This window comes from Triturus cristatus, chromosome 12, assembly GCF_964204655.1.
Source record: "Triturus cristatus chromosome 12, aTriCri1.1, whole genome shotgun sequence".
Classification (NCBI taxonomy): domain Eukaryota; kingdom Metazoa; phylum Chordata; class Amphibia; order Caudata; family Salamandridae; genus Triturus; species Triturus cristatus.
Genome location: NC_140595.1, coordinates 587,404,363 through 587,424,752, shown reverse-complemented (window position 1 = coordinate 587,424,752; position 20,390 = coordinate 587,404,363). Strand labels below are relative to the sequence as shown.

The following is a 20,390-nucleotide window of genomic DNA, read 5'->3' as shown; positions in this document are numbered from 1 at the left end:
GTTTGAGCTCAAGATCCTATTGTCTAAGCCATGCTGAATTCTGATTAAAAGGAACTGCTGCCTACAGCACAGCTCACTTATTTATGGAATTTCTACATCAATGCTAGCGGTGAGACAGGAAAATTCACAGCCTGCGCCACAAGGGTTGTGTAATTTCTTATTTTTCTTTTTTTTTTAATCAGGTCACACATCTGAGTGAGAAAGTATTCATTAGAAAGTACATGAGGGCAGCAAAATCATATTATGAGAAAGTGCCATCTTTCTTGCATGGTATGCCCCCACTTTTTGCTGAATTGCTGAATGTACTTTGACTGAGTGTGCCCTGGACTCCTGCCAATCAGGTGCCCAGGGCCTCTGTTCCTTCCCTAAACAAAAACCTCAAAACCAAATTGGCAAACACTGGCCACATGTCAGCCCCTGGTAAGTGGTACCCTGGGTACCCAGGGCCTTGTGACCAGGGAAGGCCTCTAACGGCTGCAGCACTCATTGTGCCACCCATAGAGGTCCTGTACCCTAACACACATACACTGCCCTGGCAGGCTGAGTGTCTGGGTACAAGACAAAACAGAGACGACATGGCACACATCCCTGTGTGCCATGCCCACAACCTACACTGCCCTGGCATACATCAGCCACCCCTCTAGCTGGGTACCTTATGCCAGTGGTGTGGGCACAGAGGCAGGAGCCCTGTGCCCCTACAGTACCCAGGTCCATTCCCGGGTCCTGTAAGTGCAGTGCTGCCATTTAAGAGTACATGGTGCTGGGAGCTTGTCAAACACGAACTCCACAGCATCATAATGGCAGCACTGAAGACTGAGGAGTTTGGTATCAAACATCTCAGCACATTACATCCACACTGATGCCAGTGTGGGATTTAATGTACCAAGCAACACAGAGGGCATCTTAGAGAGGCCCCCTGAAACCTAACCTACAATCCACGTCAGTTCTGAGGCTGCCTAGGCTGCCACACAGCAGACATGTTGCTGGACCCCTGGGTAGGAGAGCCCCTGCTTTCCTAGGTCTGCAACAACGCACATCCTGGGCGAGGTGCTAAATCTCCTCCCCCAGGATGGGCAGGGGGAAGCTTCAAAGGCATGCCGCCTCTGTGAGCTTCCCCAGGCCACTGCAACCCCCCACTCTGGCGGGAAGTTTGGCCGGAAACCCCAAATAAGGACAGGGGATGCGCCAGCCTGCCAACCCCACCCCTCAGGTAGGGGAGGCGAGGTGAAGCAAATCCCCGGGCTCTCGCCATCTTGAAGATGGGGAGCCCTGCCCAATCAGGATTACGCTACTGCCGCCCTCCCACAGGAGAGAGGTAGGATAGGGGGTGTACCCACCCCAGGACAGGGACCCATTTGTCCCTGCCCTTCACATACCTGTAACACCCCTAAATCTAGTATTTAGGAGCACCCTGAACCTCCCTTCCCCAGATTCCAGATTCCAAAATCCGAAGAAGAGCTAGAAGAAAGAAGTCCTGCCCTGCAGCTGCTAAGAAGAGGAAGACACCAACTGCTTTGGCCCCAGCCCTACCGGTCTGTCGACCCTCGAACCTGCTCCTGCTCCAATCCGGCATCTCTTGTGGCCAGCAACCTCACAAACCCCGGAGGACCTGGCTACCTTTTGACTCTAAACCCCTGGGACACCCATGAGTAGAGGGTCTACTCAAAAGCTACTTCTAATCCCTGGCAGCAGCCCGGAACGGCGAACCCAGCACACACTGCACCAGCCAAGCCTGGCCTGTGCCGGAGTGAACAAAGACCACGAGGACGACCCCACGGCGACTGTGACCCCGAGTCCGGCACCCAAGGACCTCCCTCGACACTCCTGAAGAAGCCTGCAGCCTCAGAACAAGGTGCCCCCCCAACCGCGATCAACAGAGGGTAAGATTTCCCGACACCTAAAGGCACCCCTGCACCCCGCGGCCCCCTGTGCCCAATCCCGGGGTACCTACCTATCCTCCAACTACCCAACTTACCTCTCGAAGTGGTGGTGGCACCAGAAGAATCTTCGTCCCCGAGCTTGCAGTCTTTTTCTAAACCGGAGATTTCCCATTGAAATCAATTGAGCACCCAAAGGCTCAAAAGCACCCTGCACCCAGCCGCCCGAGTGGTCCTGGCAGTGCAACCTCTACACCTATCTACTTCCCCACTTGCCCTGAGTAAGTGACCAGGAACCCAGCTCCCACAGCCGCGTGGCCTGCTAGTCAGCAGCCACCAACCAAGGCCCCCCTACCTCTCATAGGATAACATTGGGCCTAACTCTCTCTGCACCCGGCCGCCCTTGTGCCGCTGAGGGTGAACCAACTGTACCTACCTGACCCTGGGAGACCCCTGAGTCTATGCCCAGAATCTTAACTCTGCCAGTCGAATACTTACCTTTAAACCGATAACTCAATTTTCTCCATAGGGTAACATTGACTGGCTTTTCCTGAAATTTCTTTTAAGTGTGGACTTTTCAAAACTTAAAATATTCACCAAAAATCAGCCGGGTAACGAAAACGAAAATACTCACCTGCTCTTAGGTGAGCTCCCAGTGCTGGATCTTGGTGCCCAGCACTGACTCTGAAAAATACTTACAACTGTACTTACCCGTAACCCAATTTTCTCACATAGGAAATCATTGACTGTTTTTCTGTGAAATTTCTTCTAAGTGTCAATTTCTGCAAACTTTAAATATTCTTTAAAAATCGTATAATTTCTGAAAACGTAATTACTTACCTGTTTTGGATAAAGGTCCCAGTACTGAGTCTAGGCACCCAGTACTGGATTACAAAAATAACGAGAACATACCATACCTGTAACTTGAATTTTCTGCCATAGGGAATCAATGACTGTTTTCTATGAAATATTTTCGAAGTGTCAACTTTTAAAATAGCAAAATATTGTCTAAAAATCATCACAGTAATTAAGTCGACTTTTATCACTTGATTCCAAGTACTGACCCAGGACTGAATTTAGGATCCAGTCCTGGAATTCCAAAAGTAATTCTAAAAGTAATCTGTGGCAAATAACTTGAAACTTCCATGCATTATTGTGTTTAAAATTGTGTTGCCTATTGCAACCACTTGTAACTTTCTACAAAAGTCAATTGCATATTGCAAAAGTATTTATATGAAGCATCTCATTCTGAGAAAGTATATTTTAATACCAATTGTTGGTTCTAAAATAAAACAAGCATATATTTTTTTTATATATAAACCATTGGCCTAGAGTTCAGTTATTGAGTGTGTGAGACCATTTGCTGGCTGAGTGTGTGCAACAAATGCTTTACACTGTCCTCTGATACTGCCTTATTGCTCGACCAAGCAACCACTTTAGAGAGTAAGGTTATATCTAACTTTAGCCTCTGCCAAACCTCTGGGGACTGTGGACTCTGTACACCCTGTACCTATTTGGGAATAGTATATACCGAGCCACTTTCTCACACATATAAACTGCCAAAGATAGACTCCAAAATAGGGCTCCAAGTAAACAATGGAAAGCTGAAGAAGTGACAGATGAAAGACTGTTGGTGGAATTTTGGGAGGGGTGGCCCCATCTGATTGTTAAATAAATCACATTTCAGTATCTATTGTGCCATGCCCAAACATGATCAGGCTAATAACTGAAAAATACTCTTCTAAACTGTATTGTAACCTAGTGCAAGCACCCGTTGCAAATGATCCACGACGAAATATGTGCCGTAATGCAGTATACAGAAAGCAAGGTTTAACTAGGGTCACGTGCAAATGAGCATCAGTTTGATTTTTGTTGGGATGGATATGTATGGCGTGCAAAGAGTAGGCACTGTTTGCAATACGGTAAGTACAGCCAAGCCATAGAAGTGAGCGTGGTTTGTTGTACCGGTATTAAGAGCTGGGTATGTCTCCAGATGTGCATGCTGGTGAAATGAGGGAGCTACTGCTGAGAAGTAAAAGTTGTGCTGGTTATGTAGAAGTGGAACTACTAGACTTGAGTTTGCAGATGACTGCTTTGGAAATGCGCATAAGTGGCATTAGTGTCCGCATAGCTGGGAACAATAGCACAAAGGAAGGAGAGCTGTAGGGTTTACAGATGGTGTGGGTCAATTATGGGGTGAGGGAATGATGTTGCACATTGAATTTTTGCAATAGAGAGTGAGTTATTAATGAATAATACCTGATGATGGTTAGGAGTTCCTGCTGGATGGCAAAAATAGGTAAATACTGTCTCTGCTCCAGCAGAGACTTCTTTTTGGAAAACTCACTGCTGGCTTCACTCTTCTCCTTCATGTGGTCCGCAAATTTCTGCTCCGTCCTGAAAGCAAAAATGAAGCTATATTTCATATATTCAACTCACAAACATATTGCAGTATATAGCATGCCGAATATCAGACACGGTCTTTCCAGCCCTCAGAAAAACCATACCATCACTATGGTGGATTGTTGTGTGTCTATGCATTCATGTGTACTGGTGGCTGCGAAAGAACTATGGCCTTTGGCCTCAAACTGCTTTTATGCCATTATATAAACAACATAATAATCTGTTGCTTATTTTTCGGTTTTTATGAAGATAATGTGTTTTTCGTTCACATATCTATGGTAAATAGTGTTTTTCTCAAGCATAGTGTTAAGTTGTATATATATAAATGTATGTAAGACTGTATGAATTGCCATGAGATTTTACACATGGTGCGTTAGCAACACGAGGACATCTACTCATAGTCTTCCTGCAGAAATACTGAAAACATGACACTGGATCTGTCAGAGAGAGAGAAGCATTCTTTCTTCCACGGAGTAACAGCTCCAAGAAAAATCTGCCACAGACTCAACTGAGCGAGCTGGCAGTGGCATGCCCTTTGAAGCAGATATGTACCTGCTGCAACCTACCTCTGTCAATGGCTGACCTTTGAGCTGATAATGACTAAGTAGTTACTTACCAGAAATCGTCATTGCTCTGAGTCAGTCTTTCTTATCACAGTCCTGATGAAATGAGCTACTCACTGGTTTGCCCACAGAATTCACCCATATAAATAATAAAAACATACTCATCCCCCAACCAATAAAGCCCCCACAAGATGCAGCTGCCTCCAAATCCATATAGGCAGAACCTGACTAGAGAACGTCCAGAAATACCAAGCCGTATTGAGACTGGAACCAATGGTTTCCTCCCTTCTCCTTGGGAAGGAATGTAGGTCTAGGACAAGAAAGTCTAACAAAGATTATCAGTAAGTAATCCTTGCCACAGTCATGACGAAAAGAGCGTACACCCAAGCAAATAAAAGAAAAAATTGCTTCAACCATAAGTCAATGCTAAAACCAGTGAATTTATTTACGAAATTACAAAGAGTCATCAGAAATTAATGTACTGCAGAAAGGACAGCTGAGCCAAAGGAAGAGGAAAAACATCACCCATTATCAATTTATAATCATCAAAGTTTGATGACTGGCCCAAGTTGTGGCCGCGCAAATGTCTGAGTGATGATCCCTTGAATGCTGCCCAGGAGAAGGAAATTATTCTTGTTGTACGGCCCTGAATGGATACTGGAAGAGAACGGTCAGCCTGTTGATAAGCCATTGAAATTACTGTTTTACCGAATGGCTTAAAGTGGAAACCACAGGTCATTGACCTTTATTTGCCAAACCGAAGGTGACTAATAAAAAATCGACTTTTCCTGGGCAAAGGGGAGTTCTTTCTAAGCAGAAGGTTAAGGCTCTCACCAAATCTTAAGTATGCCACAATATTTCTTGCTTGAGGAAAGGGTGGGGGGAAAAAGGCCAGGATTATTAAATCCGGAGACATATGGGAAAGGGAAGAAACTTTGGGAAGAAACTTTGGGAAGAATGGAGGATGCCAGCCTTAGGACCACCTTATCCTGAAGGAATTTCACAAAGGGCTTGTGGAAAAGATGTGCTCAAACCCCCCGCCCCCCCCCCCCCCAAAACCTTCGGCCTCAAGTTATTGCTACAAGAAAAAGTACCTTTAAAGTCCTGCTGGAAGAGGTTCAACAGAAGATTCTTGTAAACAATTTTCACCAAAGGCAAGTCCAAAGACAAAAGTGGTGAATTAACTTAGATGGCAGCTCCTCAAAAGACAAGAAGCGAGATGATACAATTAAGAAACTGAGGGACCCCTTACAGCCTTAATCGCTGCCCCCTGATTATGTAAGGTGGACAAAGCCAACCCCAGGAAAAACCCATCTCTAAGAAAATCTAGGATTTGCCCCTTTCACATGAAACAGGATTAAGATCTCTGACAGAACACCACCTAGAAAAATTACTCCAATGTCTGTCATAGATCTTGAGTGTTTCACTCTTTCTAGAGTTCTGAATAGTGGCAGCGATTTCAAAACAATATCCTAGGGCTTCTAACCTCCACCTCTCAATCTCCAGATCCCCAGAGACAAACGTTGAAGGAAGATCGGATAGCTCAGAGGAGATATGCGTCTAGAGGAAAAATTCAGGGAGGTGGGAGGGCCAGATAAAGTAACCATGGAAACCAGGGATGGCGTTTGCAAAAGGGAACCATAAGCAACACTTCTTTTTCAATCTTTATCTCGGCTACCACCTTACTTATGAGAGCAAATGGGGGGAAAGGCATATGCCAGACCAAGGAGCCACCTGAGGCTCATCACGCCTATCCCTCAGGCTTCCTGGAATGGAAGAAGGTAACAGAAGGCAGAAGAGTGTCCTGAGGAGACAAATAGATCTAGCAGCGGTATCCCAAACCGATCCATAGTCTGCTTGAACAACTGAGCACAAAGCGATAGGGGGGCCAAGGAGGAAAATGTTCGACTTAAAAGGTCTGCATGCATATTCTTCCTCCCCATAAGATAGATCGCTGTCTGGGAGAGAAGGTTGCTCTCTGCCCAACTCCCTATCTGCTCTGCCAATGAATCTGACTGAGGGACACATTGCCGCCCCCTCCCCCAGATGGTTCCGATAAGCTCTTGCAACAAGATTGTCTGTCCTGATCTGAACTGGTTTGTTGATGATCTGAGGAGCAAAAAACAAGAGGGCTTTGTGAAGTTCTGTCAGATCTTCCTTTTTGAAAAATTCATGGACCCCCTTTTTGGCCAAACACATTGTGCCTTCAGATTCTCCATTGTAACTCCTCACACCCGGCCGCTTGCATCCATAGTGATTTTCACAGGTCCGGGGTGATGAGGCGAAAGACAGTCCCTTGCCTATATTCAAAACTGTAAGCCACCACTGCTACTTCTGAACTGTGAACGGCGAGACTTGAATCTGAGTCTCATAGTTCTGGGATGCTGGATCCCACTGAGAAAGGAGATGGCACACCAAAAGAAATCGATAGAGAAGCCAAGGCACTAGGAACAATGATACCACAATGTCATCCTGAACCTCAACCAGTCTCTTGCTGAGGCTTTCTGGGTAACAAGGCTCTGAGTTGTGACATCAGCTTTTGCTGGCAGGCAGGCAGGCAGGAGGAATACCTTTCCCAGGCTTGTGATGAACAGAGCCCTAATGAACTAAAGCTCTTGAGAGGGCAAAAGGTGAGATTTCTAGACATTCAACAGGAAATCATGCGTCCGAAGACAGTGGCACATCACGTTGATGACTTGAAGACTCTTGGGAAGAGCAATCAACCAATATTCCAAGTAAGGGTAAGCCAATGGCCCCAAGGAATGCAAGGTTGCCTATCACCAAATGTGCCATGGTTTCTGTCAAGACTCTAGGTGCTAAAGAAAGACCAAAGGGGAGCACACATAATTGAAAATGGTGGTCCAAAGTATAGAACCTAAGCACTCTCTGAGTAGGAGGGTCAATCAATCAATCAGGTGTTTGTTAAGCGCGACTACACACCCCTAAGAGTCTCAAGGGTGTGGGGCGGGGGGGGTAGCGGGAAGGTCGTCACAGGTTCCAGTCCATCAAGGAGGGGGTATGTCGAAGAGCCAGGTTTTGAGGTTTATTGTGAAGATGGGGAGCGATGTTGTCTGTCTGAGGTGGAGTGGAAGGTCGTTCTAGGCTCTGGCCACGCAGAAGGAGAAGGAGCGGCCACCCGATCTGGTCTTTCTGGTGCGGGGGACCACGGCGTAGGAGAGCTGGGCTGATCGTAGGGTCCTTTAGGGTGCGTGGAATTTGAGTCGGCTATTCAGATATGCTGGTCCGGTGTCGTGGAGGGCTTTGTGAGCGTGGTTTAGCATGTTGAAGGTGACTCTAGCTTCGATGGGGAGCCAGTGGAGTGTGTGCAGGTGCTGGGAGATGTGGCAGTGTCTTGGCAGGTTGAGGATCAGTCTTGCGGCGGCGTTTTGGATGTTCTGTAGCTTGCGGGTGAGGTTTTTGTTTATTGCGGCATAGAGTGCCTTGCAGTAGTCGAGCCTGCTGGTGACCAGGGCATGAGTGACTGTCTTACGTAGGAGGCGGAGCGTGTAGAAGGAGGAGGATGAGACTGAGTTGATCTGGCAGTCCATTTTGAGCTCTGAGTCCAGGATGATTGCCAGGTTGCATGCGTGGTCCGTAGGGGTGGGCAGGTTTCCGAGGGCGGGGGGCCACCAGGTGTCGTTCCAGGCGTCTGGGTTTGGGCCCATGATGAGTACTTCCGTTTTGTTGGTATTTAGCTGCCTGTTTTTCATCCATTTGGCGACTGCTTCCATGCCTTCTCGAAAGTTGTGTCTGGCGGTGTTGGGTTTGTTGGATAGGGAGAGGATGAGTTGGGTGTCGTCTGCATATGACACAATTTTGAGTCTGCTGGTTCGGACGATGGTGGCGAGCGGAGCCATGTAGACGTTGAAGAGCGTAGGGCTGAGGGAGGACCCCTGGGGGACTCCGCAGGTGGTAATGTGGGGGCGGGGGGATTGGGGTAGAGTCTGACCTGTTGCGTCCTGCCGGAGAGGTAGGATAATATCCAGTCGAGGGCCTTGTCTTGGATCCCTGCGCCGTGGAGTCTGCGTATTAGGGTGCGGAGAGAGACTGTGTCGAACGCCGCTGAGAGGTCGAGGAGGATGAGGGCTGTTTTGTCCAGTATGGTGCAGATGTCATCTGTTGCGGCGAGGAGTACGGTTTCCGTACTGTGTTTTTTTCTGAAGCCGGATTGGGAGGAGTCGAGGATGTTGTGCTCTTCGATGAATGTGGCGAGTTGGCTGTTGATGGCTTTCTCAATGACTTTAGCTGGTAACAGGAGCAGGGAGATGGGTCTGTACGTTTTGAGGTCGGTGGGGTCCGCCGAGGGTTTCTTCAGGAGGGGGTTGAGCTCAGCGTGTTTCCAGTCGTCGGGGAACGAGGCGGATGCCAGGGATGGTATGGCAGAGCATGGGTGCGATGGTGTCGGAGGCTCTGTTGAAAATGTGGTGGGGGCAGGGGTCTGTGGAGGCCCCGGAGTGGATTGACTTCATCGTCTTCAGTGTGTCTTCGGCGGGGAGGGCTGTCCAGTTGTCGATGGCTGGCTTCAGGGTGTCGGGGTGGTTGGAGAGGGTTCAGTGTGTTGGTTGTCTTCGTAGTTGTCGTAGATGCCCTAGATTTTGTGGTGGAAAAAGGTGCGGATTTTGTCTCAGAGGTCTTGTGAGGGAGGGATGTCGGTGGATTCGCTGGTGGGTTGGGCGAACTCCTTGATGATGTTGAAGAGTTCTTTGCTGTTGTGTGCATGAGTGGAGATTCTGTCTTCAATCGCTTTTTTCCTTGTTTTTCTGATGAGTTGGTGGTGGGCGTTGGTGGCAGCTCTGAAGTTGTGGGCTTTCTTGGCGTGGGTGTTGTTTTTCTTGAGGGGGGCTATGGTGTTGGCGCTGTCGGAGATCCATCTGTGCAGGGTTCGGGCTGCGGTGTAGGGGTCGTCGTTTTCCACGATGGTTGGGGTGGAGTTGCTGAGTGATGAGGGTTAGCTGGTCGTCCAGTTTCTTCGTGAGAGCAGGTGCTGGGGTCAGTGGATGGTGGGTGTTCTGAAGGTGAAGTGGACGCATCGATGGTCAGTCCATGGGAGTTCAGTGGTCTGGCTGAAGGTGATGGAGTTTCCTGTTATGACGAGGGGGTCGAGGGTGTGTCCTGCTGAGTGCGTGGGTTCGGTCACAATCTGTCGGAGTCCAATGTTGTGGAGGTTGTCCAGGAGGGATGTGGCGCTGGGGTCCAGTTGGTTGTCGAGGTGGAAGTTGGTCTCCCAGTAGGGTGTAGTTGGTGGACGCGATGGCATGCGAGGAGATGATGTCCTTGATGGCGTTGGCGAAAAGTCCGCTGGGTCCAGGGGGTCGGTAGATGAGGGTTCCTCGGAAGGTGGAGGTAGGGCTGGCCAGTATCTTGAAGTGAAGGTGTTCCATCAGGTCTGTGGGCTCGTCGGGAGTGTGCTCAGGCAGAGGGTGGATTTGTGGACGATGGCGATTCCTCCTCCAGGGCGGGAGGGGCGGTCCTTCCTGGAGATCTTGGGGAATGGCGATGGCGATGTCCGGTCCCGAGATGGTGTTGGTCCAGGTTTTGGTAAAGAATGCTACGTCCGGGGTGGTGCTGTCAAGGAGGTCCCAGATTTCAGTGGCGTGTTTGTGGAGGGATTGGACGTTGAGGAGGATACATTGCAAGGTCTTCGGTTCGGTTGTGTTCTTGCGGGTGGGTTGCGCTGGATCCGTGAGAGAGGCGGAAAAGCATAGGCAAATATCCCTGACCAGTTCAACCATAGTGCATTGCCTTTGGAGAGCGGGTGTGAATACCTGGAGGCAAAGCTTGGGCATTTTGTGTTTTGTGTGTGGCGAAAAGATCTATTTGAGAAAACCCCAACTTTAAAAGTACAGGAGGAGAATATGCGGGTGAATTTCCCACTCATGGATTTACTGCCTCTGCCTGCTGAGAAGGTCGGCAATCTAATTGTTGACTCCTGGGAGGTGTTCTGCTAGGAGTTAGATTTTGTGGTGCATGGCCCATTTCGGAATGTCTTAAGCTAGGTGTGACAGATGGAGAGTGTGTCCAACCCCCCCCCCCTGTTTTTGTATATAATACATAGCTGACATGTTGTCGGTGCGAACTAGGACAGCTTTGCCAACAGGGTGAATTTGAAAGGCTTTTAGCGCTAGAAACACTGCTAGCAGCTCTAGATGATTTATGTGGTGAGCTTTTTGCTTTCGACTCTAGCCTTGAATTGTGTGTTTCTGGAGATGAGCTCCCCAACCAGTGAGCGTCGCGTCTGCTGTTAGTACGGTCTGTGGAACGGGGTCTATGAAGGGCAGTCCATTTGACAAATTTTGTGGGTTCCACCACTGCAGAGAGCGATGAGTACGGACGTTTACCAACACTAGTTTGTTTAAGGGACCCTGCGACTGGTTCTACTGACTTGCTAAGCATTCCTGAAGGGAACGAATGTGAAGCCTGGCATAGGGAACAATCATGATGCAAGAGGCCATCATTCCCAGCAGCTACTTATCCACTAGAGCTGGTAGTGAGTGAGTGGGCTGAAACTGGAGAATCAGAGACTGAATATTGCTAATTCTGGCTGCACTGGGGAAAAACAGAGCTTTTTGAGTTTCTAAAGTGGATCCTAGATAGTTTTGAGTGTTGCAAGGTTGAAGATGCGATTTCAACGCATTGACTGTGAACCCCAGTTGGTGCAGTGACTGCAGTGTTAGGTGATTGTGCTGGAGACACTTTGGGTACGTACTGGCTTTGATGAGCCAGTCGTCCAAGTATGGGAAGACATGAATGTGTTGTCTTCGTAGGTGAGCAGCAACTACTGCCAGACATTTCGTAAAGACTGGGAGGAGTGGTGACTGCGAGTACCTTGAACTGGTAATGATGCCCCGCTACCACATAATCTGAGAAATTTGCGATCAGCGGTATGTAGCGGAATGTGGAAAGATGCGTCCTTTAAGTCACCTTGTTGTAACAGAGGGAGCACTTGTTGAAGCGTCACCATATGAAAGTGGGCTGATTGTATGTAAAGGTTTGATTCTCTGAGGTCTAAAATAGGTCTGAGAGAACCGTCCTTTTTGGGTATGAGAAAGTACAGGGATTATACGCCCGACCGCTAATATTGTAGTGGTACGTGCTCTCTGACTTCCTTCAAAAGGAGAGATTGAAGGAGGTGTAAATGGTCTGGTGACATTTTGTGTAAACGTGGAGGAATGTTTGGAGGATTGCTAATAAGCTCCAGGCAATAACCAGAACGGATAATTCCAGGCACCCATTTGTCTGTAGTTATTAATTGCTAGACAGGTAGGAATTGTGAAAGACGCCCCCGACAGATGTTAAATGATTGGGAGGTGGGGGGGGGGGGAGGGGGGTTGGAGTGTAGGCAAGGCACTGTTTGGTATTGGCGGGAGAGGTGCGTGTGTTGGAACCTCTACCACTACCTTTGCCATTGTTGCCTCTGTAGGCCCCTCTGAAGAAACCCTTGGAAGCAGAGGGCTGATTGTTGCCCTTGCAGTGTCTGAGGAGATATACCTGTACCCCCACAATAGAAGGAGTGAAGAAAGCAACCACGACCAGAAGGGGACTGTAGGGCTCCCATAGATTTTGCCACGTCCGTGTCCTTTTTCATCTTTAAGGACGTGTCTACAACAGGACCAAAGAGGTGTTTGTCAAACAGCATGTTAAGAAGAGAAGCTTGAACTTCTGGTTTAAAGCCAGAAATTCTTAACCATGCATTCCTTCTTAGTAGCACGAGGGTGTTGTCGACTCTAGACGCAGTGTCCACCCCATCTAATGCGCACCAAATGGAATTGTAGAGATAAGCTTTCCCTCTTGCACTAGGTCTTGAGCTTTGGACTTGTGCTCATCAGGTAGGAATTGGAGCAATTGCTAAATTTCGGCCCAATGTGCCCTATAGTACCTGGCTAAAAGGGCTTGGGTGTTAGAAATGCGCTAGAAATTTGCAGCTTGGGAGGCTACTCTTTTCCCAGAGGCGTGTATCAACTTAGACTCTTTGTCCGGAGATGGGGCATCCCCTGACGTTTGAGAATTGGTCCATTTATGGGCATTAGAAACTACTAACAAATCTAAGGGTAACTGGCCCTTGATGTAAACTGGGTCTGATAGTGCACATTTATACTTTTTGTTTATCTTGGGGGTAAGAACAGGACCATTAAATATGTCACCCACATGTCTTTGTATACCTTTGAGCATGGGGGCTGTGTGAGTGGATCTTTGGGAACTGCTAAGTGTTTCAAAAAGGAAATCCTCCTCTAGAGATTCTCTGTTTAAGTGAATCCCGTGATCTGCTTAACAGTGCTATATAGCCTACATTGTCATCTGGTGGAGAAGGTTTAGGAGGGTAAAGATCAGCATTGTTACCTGTGGGAGAATCTGTGTTGTAATCTTTCCAGGGATCTGCAGTTGCAGGATCATTGTCCCCATCCCCATCATCCGGATCATCAGGTGTGTATGGTGGTAGTGAATTAGTAGGTGTAATTAACAAGTGTTGTGTTTCTGGGGAAGGAGGTGATGGAGGAGGAGGAGATGGGTTAGTACCCATATGTTTCTTCTTTAAAGAAATATGATAGGCTTCCTTTGAGTCAGATTTGCGTTTGAGTGGCAATTTGGTCGCAATATGTCCAGTTTTTGGATTGATGAACAGCTCCTTTTGTTTCAGGTCTGGTTTTAGAGGCGGGACATCGAAACGGGCTCCTTCAATGGTATCGGACCACCTTTATGTTTCTGAGCCTAAGTTTTAAGTGCTGGTGTCTTCGGTTTTGAAGACTATTTCGGCGTCGAAGGAGGTGGGCCCCGAGACGGGTTTTGGCTTCGACCCCGAAGATTTTGGTTCAGTGCTTGAGTGTGGACGACTCGACCCAGAGCCGAAAGGCTTTGACGTATTTTTCAATGCCGAGCCCAAAGTGGGGCATTGGAAACATGCTCACGGTGCAGACCATAGCCCGAAGGCAGAGGTGGAATAGGAGCCTTTTTCTTCGGCTGAGTTGTACTTTGGGGCAAGGGAGGATCTGTAAACAAGATACGCTGACCTTGCGGAATATCTCCGTCCACATCGGAGCCGGACTCTGAGACGAAGACAGGATCCTCTTGTTCTTCCTCGGCCCCTATGGCATAGCCGTTTTCTTGTTCGGACTCTTTTCTGAAGAGGTCCGGAACGGAGCCGGAGTTCTGACTCTGCATGTCGCGACGTTGAGACCCGATGGTAGCGGAGCGTTTTCTTGGAGCGGAAAGATTTACACGCGTCGCAGTCTTCTTTGTTCTGCTCCAGAGATAAGCACAGGTTGCACACTTCGTGCGAGTTGGTGCGCGGGAACTTCGCGTGGCACCAAGGGCAGAGTTTGAATGAAGTCCGTTCCATCAACTGCGAGACGGACCGTCGTGGATAGGCCCATTGGCATTCCACAAGTTTCAATTTTTTTTTTTTTATTAAATCGGATACGCAGAGAAAGGGAATACGCAATCGAAAACAATACCGTCGAGGGTAAGTGGATTGCGCACAGAGGGGAACGTGAGAAACAGTGTTGAACCGGAGCACAGCAGTTCACGTCTGAACCCAATGGTGGGAAAAAAACAATCTAACTTTGGAGTCGATAACCATGCACACTATCACCGAAAGGAGGAGTCACCTACCTCGTGACTGGAAAGACTTCTAAGAAAAACAACTCACATGCCTCGATCATAAGAATACCAGGCAAGGATCCAACATCAAGAGGACCGGTGTCCGAGGTGAAGAGGACCTAATAGACCAGCAGACACAACAGTAACCCCACAGGTGTGATGGCAGATATGTATATAACAGACACAAGAATACCAGACTGCCGGAGACAAACAATCTCAGGAGCACGAGAAGTTTGGAGTTGTAGAACCCAGGCTTGGACTAACATGAACACAACATGAGAAATCCATGCATTCCAGAGAGTGAAACAAAGTAAAGAGAAGGGCCACACCGAAAAGGATCGAAGATGTAAATGAAAGCAAATCAGGCCAAAGAGTTTGCCTGCCTGTGGCACCAGCATAGCCCATATGGACATAAGGGTGGAGGAAGAGGAAGGCAAAGTCCCTATATGAGGTACTAAGTGCATAAGTAGCTCTCAAAAAATGCCTCTAAAGTATGCAATATAATGTTAACAAAAACGAAAACAAAATACCTGCCACAAAGTAAGCACTCTGGTAGGATACATTCAAGTGGCAAGATCCAAAGAACAGACACCCAGAGTAGGAAAAGTTCCAGAGGGCTGGAAACGAAATCTGTCACCAACAGCATAAATGAGACAAAATGTACCTGCAGAAAGCAGGCACACCACACCGTGTGTATTCCCTGGATGGGAGGGAAGAACTTCATCCTAGAAAGGCAGAAAAGTGTCAAAACAAGGGGGAAACAACTGTCCCCAACGACCTTAGCACAACAGAGTTAGGACTCCATACCACCATGACTATCCCTGAACTTTCATAAAGCAGAGTCCACGTGTGCACCAAAAAGGAAGGTGCCATCAAAAGGCATGTCAATCAAAGCAGTTTGCATAGCCTCTGAAAACCTGGAAGTACGCAACCATGCACACCGAGGGAGCTCATTTTCAGGTTTAGTCCAAACACCCAACAGGATTTCGAAAAGACAGTCACTATAAGGAAATACAGGCTCAACATTAGCCTATTAAGGGGTCTGTTAATAATTCCACCGAAGGAAGGTGTAAATCTCGGGCAACCAAAACTCGATTGAGCAGGTCTGCCAGTGCAGAACTTGCCTCTGTAACCAAACCAGGAGGAGACAGGAGGCTGGAGGCTATCGAAGATTCTGTGCCACTGCCATCACCCAAGTTAAGTAACTGGCCTGACTACATAGGAGGTGGTAGAGTGTCTGTAATTGGAGAGGGACACACCGGGAAACATCTGGGATGGTTAGTTACCGAAGCGAGTCAACGCCGAAAAGCTGACGAATCGACGTCGGTAGGAACGCCTATGGGCTTCAACGGGAGCCGTCAGACAAGAGCTCGACGCCAACATCGGAGTCAGCAGGCCAGAAGCAGGAGCCGAAGGTGGGAGCCGAAGGTGGGAGCCGCGATGGGCTGTGCACAGGTGCTGCTGAGCTGTCAGACACAAGAGGCCAACCTGAAGCTGAAGAAGAACCCGCCAGTGGAGTCACAGGCATGACCTCATACACATCCGTGGGGCCCGAGGGCGCTCCAGAGAGAGGTGACGACCCAAGAACAGAAAGAAGAGATTGAGACAATTGTCTCATTTGGGTCAAAGACACCCCGGCCCCAGGATAGGTGGGGAGATGCGAGGTGCATTCATGCCTCAGCACTTCAACAAAACAGTGAGGATCAGCGGTAGGCGACGATATGGGAGGTGCCGTGACTTCGACCACCGGCACAGAGACTTACCTCCGGTAGTCAAAGGTGAATGACGCCCACAGAACAGCTCCTAGAACACGTAGGGGACCAAGGACGATGAGAAGACTTCAAAGACTGTGACATCCGCGATTGCGATTCATGTGATGTTCCTTGTGCGCTTTCGGTCGGAGCCGTTGACAGGAGTCGCACTCGGAGTTGTGGTTCTCACCCAGACACAACATTCAAACCAAGTGAGGATCCATGGTAGACATTTGTCTTCCACATGATCACAAGGCTTGAACCTTGGCCATTAAAGAAGAGGGAAGAAGGCACCCTGCTCGGTCGATGGAAAAAACATCAAGGCGGCCGGAGAAACTGCAGGGTGTTAACGTGAAAAAAGAGGAACTGACTTCAGCGCGTTGGGAGAGGGCTTATATGGACTCCGTTGACGTCACAATTAAGAGATGGAGTTTTGCAACGCCCTCTACCGACACGCAGAGGTACTGCTGAAAAAATGTCCAGATCCAGCCTGGCGAGTATTCCAAGATAAGGAATTTGGGGCTAGATATCTCATATGCATCAATATTGCACTACGGTACCTATGATCAATGCACCACCTGTACCTTTTCTAATACACTGATTGGCACTATTGATGTAAAGTACATAATAAAAGTGTCATTTGTTATACATAATACAATGTTGACATATACATTTACCTCACGGGATGACTGGAGTGAATCCCATCGAATCATTTGTTTTAGGTTTGCTTATACTCAGATTACGGTCTATGGGCAGACTTGGGATGGGTCCTGTGTTTTTGTTTATGCTACAGTCATGTAAGGTATTGTCCTGCTATTCGGTGATGTCCGGATCTTCAAAAGTTGGTAGTGACTCAGTCCCTATGTCCATATCGAAGTCAGAGTGAATGGAGGGTGCTGGGGACATCTACCATTTTCTTTTTATATGTCATGCATGCCAAGCAGATGGCTTTCACTGTGGTCTCTCGGGAGGCATAGGTTACAGACCTGATGCTAGTCTGAACCCAGGAATAAGCTGCTGGATGAATGGTAACATTTAAATGGTGTGTGCACCAATGTCGCCCCCCCCCCCCCCCCACACACACACACACAGGTCTGAATATGCTACTTACCAGTATGCATCTGTTCTTGGCATGTAGGGCTGCTGACATTCATCTCTGTGCATAGATCGCCGCCTAGTGTTGGGTCCGGATGTTTGCACGTTGTTGTCCTGGAAGAGTCTTCGAAGTATCCTTGGATAGGTGACTCCTCCCCTGGACTGCAGTGCGCATGGGCATCCTCTCCATCCTCAGATTGTTTTTCGCCATTGTGGCCGTGATGGAGTAGATACAGAAAGTGATGACCATGCTTACAGTAATTCTGAGAGCTGCAGCTGCTACAGGCGCCGGGGAGGAGGGAGGGCGATATGAATGTCACCAGCCCTACATGACAAGAACAGATGCATACTGGTAAGTAGCATATTCAGTTCGAGGCATGTGGGCTGCTGAATTCATATCTGTGCATAGAATACATAGCAGTACCTCCTATTAGCGGCGGCTACCCGTGCCAGCTGCAGCGGTCTGAAAAAGAGTTTTGAGAACAGCCTGTCCTACAGCTGCCTGCTGTTTTGATTGCACATCTACACAATAGTGTTTGGTAAATGTATGTGTAGTGGACCAGGTGGCTGCTCTACATATGTCATGCAAAGGAATGTTTCCTAGGAAAGCCATGGAGGCCCCTAACTTACGTGTTGAGTGGGCTCGAGGGGGAATCGTTAAAGTGCGTTTAGCCTTTTGATATCAAATTTGAATACATTTAACGATCCATCTGGCTATTCCTGCTTTGGAAATAGCGTTACCTTTGTGGTGTGGGGCAAAGGCAACGAAAAGTTGATTTGTTTTTCTAAAGGGTTTGGTCCTGTCGATATAATACATGAGGGCCCTTTTTACATCGTGTATGGAGTGCCCTTTCTGCGACAGTTTGTGGGTTTTGAAAGAAAACAGGCAGTTCAATAGTTTGATTCATATGGAACTGCGATACCACCTTAGGCATGAATTTGGGGTTGGTACGTAGTACGACCCTGTTGGCGTGAACCTGTATGAATGGCTCTTGGACGGTTAGTGCCTGGAGTTCACTAACTCTTCGTAAAGAAGTTATCGCTACTAGGAAAGCTACTTTCCAGGTAAGGAATTGAATCTCACATGAGTGTAGAGGTTCAAAGGGTGGACCCATCAGGCGTGTGAGGACCAAGTTGAGGTTCCACATTGGGGCTGGTGGGTGGGTAGGTGGAATGACTCGTTTGAGTCCTTCCAAGAATGCTTTGATGGCAGGCACTCTGAATAGAGAGGTGCTGCCTGGTTTGTAGATAGGCTGAGATTGCGGTCAAATGGACACGTATAGAGGTGTACGCCGGATTGCATCGGTATAGGTGTAATAGGTAACAAATAATGTTTTGGATGGACGCGTCTAGCGGGTTAATGTCATTATTATTGCAATAAATGACGAACCTCTTCCATTTGGCTGCATAGCAAGCTCTGGTAGTGGGTCTCCTGGCCTCCTTAATGATGTCCATACAGTCAGGTGGCAGGTTTAGGTAGCCAAACTCTAGGACTTCAGGAGCCAGATTGCCAGGTTCAGCTGTTGCGGATCTGGGTGCTGAATCTCTCCATGGTTCTGCGTCAAATGCGCGGGTTTGATCCGCAGCCTTTGATGCGGCACCACGGAAAGTTCGAGAAAGGTGGTGTACCATGGCTGGCGTGCCCACGTTGGAGCAACCAGGACGAGTGTCAGTGAGTGTTGTCTGAGTTTGCGTGCCACCAGCGGTATCAGTGGTGCTGGGGGAAAAGCGTACGCAAATCTGCCGGACCAGTTCATCCATATCGCATTGCCCTGCGACTGCGGATGTGGGAACCTGGCGGCAAAGCTTTGGCATGTTGCGTTTTCGCTTGTCGCGAATAGGTCTATCTCTGGATGACCCCACTGCTGGAAGTACGGTTGGAGTACTGATGGGTGTAACTCCCACTCGTGCATCTGGTGGCTGTGTCTGCTGAGCAGATCCGCCATCTGGTTGTCCTTGCCGGGGAGGTGTTCTGCCATGAGGAACATGTTCCTCTGAATGGCCCACTTCCACAGGCTCCGAGCCAGATGAGACAACTGTGGAGAGTGTGTTCCTCCCTGCTTCTGTATGTAGTGCATTGCAGTCATGTTGTCCGTCCGGATCAACACGACTTTGTTGCACAAGTGTACTTTGAATGTTTTCATAGCGAGGAAGATTGCCATCAGCTCTAGAAGGTTGATGTGCATCTTCTTTTGTTGTTGTGTCCATAGTCCCTGCACTGTGTAATGGAGTACATGAGCTCCCCATCCCTGGAGAGACGCGTCCGCTGTCAGTATTATCTGTGGGACAGGCTCTTGGAACGGTCGGCCCTTGCAAAGGTTTTGTGGATTCCACCAATGCAGAGAGTTGTATGCCCGACCGCTCACCAACACTAGGTCTTTCAACTGTCCTTGAGCCTGATTCCACTGACGTGCTAAGCACTCCTGAAGCGGGCGCATATGTAGTCTCGCGTGTGGGACTATGAAGATGCAGGAGGCCATCATGCCTATCAACTGCATGAACACTCGCGCGGGAAGGGAGTGTTGTGGTTTGAACTTGGAAATCAGCATTTGCATGCTGTTGATTCTCACTAAATTTGGCTGAGCTGTGGCCGCCAGAGTGTCTATAGTCGCACCGAGGTACTGTTGTACGTGTGCGGGCTGGAGATGGGATTTTGGGTAATTTAGTGAGAACCCCAGACTGTGAAGGAGGTGGATGGTGCGGGACATGTGGCTGGCACATTGCTGGGCTGACTTCGCTTGAACGAGCCAGTCGTCCAGGTAAGGGTAGACGTGTATGTGCTGCCTCCGTAGATGTGCCGCCACAGTAGCTAGGCACTTTGTGAACACCCTGGGTGCTGTTGTCACGCCGAAGGGAAGGACTTTGAATTGGTAGTGCTGCCCTTGAACAGTGAACCTGAGGTATTTCTTGTGTGAGGGGTGAATGGGTATGTGGAAATACGCATCCTTGAGGTCCAGTGTGGCCAGAAAGTCTCCCTGCTTGAGCAGCGGGAGGACTTGCTGTAGAGTGAGCATGTGAAAATGCTCGGAAAGAATGTACTGGTTCAGGGGTCTCAGGTCTAATATAGGTCTGAGTGACCCGTCCTTTTTTGGTATTAAAAAGTACAG

At 48.5% G+C, this 20,390-nt stretch overlaps 1 protein-coding gene across 7 annotated transcripts in view; it reads right to left on the bottom strand.

Moving 5' to 3' along the window:
• DHX38 (DEAH-box helicase 38) overlaps nucleotides 1-20,390 on the bottom strand; it is a 1,013,803-nt gene that overhangs the window by 574,663 nt on the left and 418,750 nt on the right. For all 7 annotated transcript variants that reach the window (XR_014972206.1, XM_085638518.1, XM_085638522.1 and 4 more), the window contains exon 12: nucleotides 4,137-4,274. Coding sequence is in view for 6 of the 7 variants with exons in the window: in XM_085638518.1 (XP_085494644.1) it covers nucleotides 4,137-4,274 (138 nt within the window). In the remaining variant the exon portion in view is untranslated. The remainder of the gene's footprint in view (nucleotides 1-4,136; nucleotides 4,275-20,390) is intronic.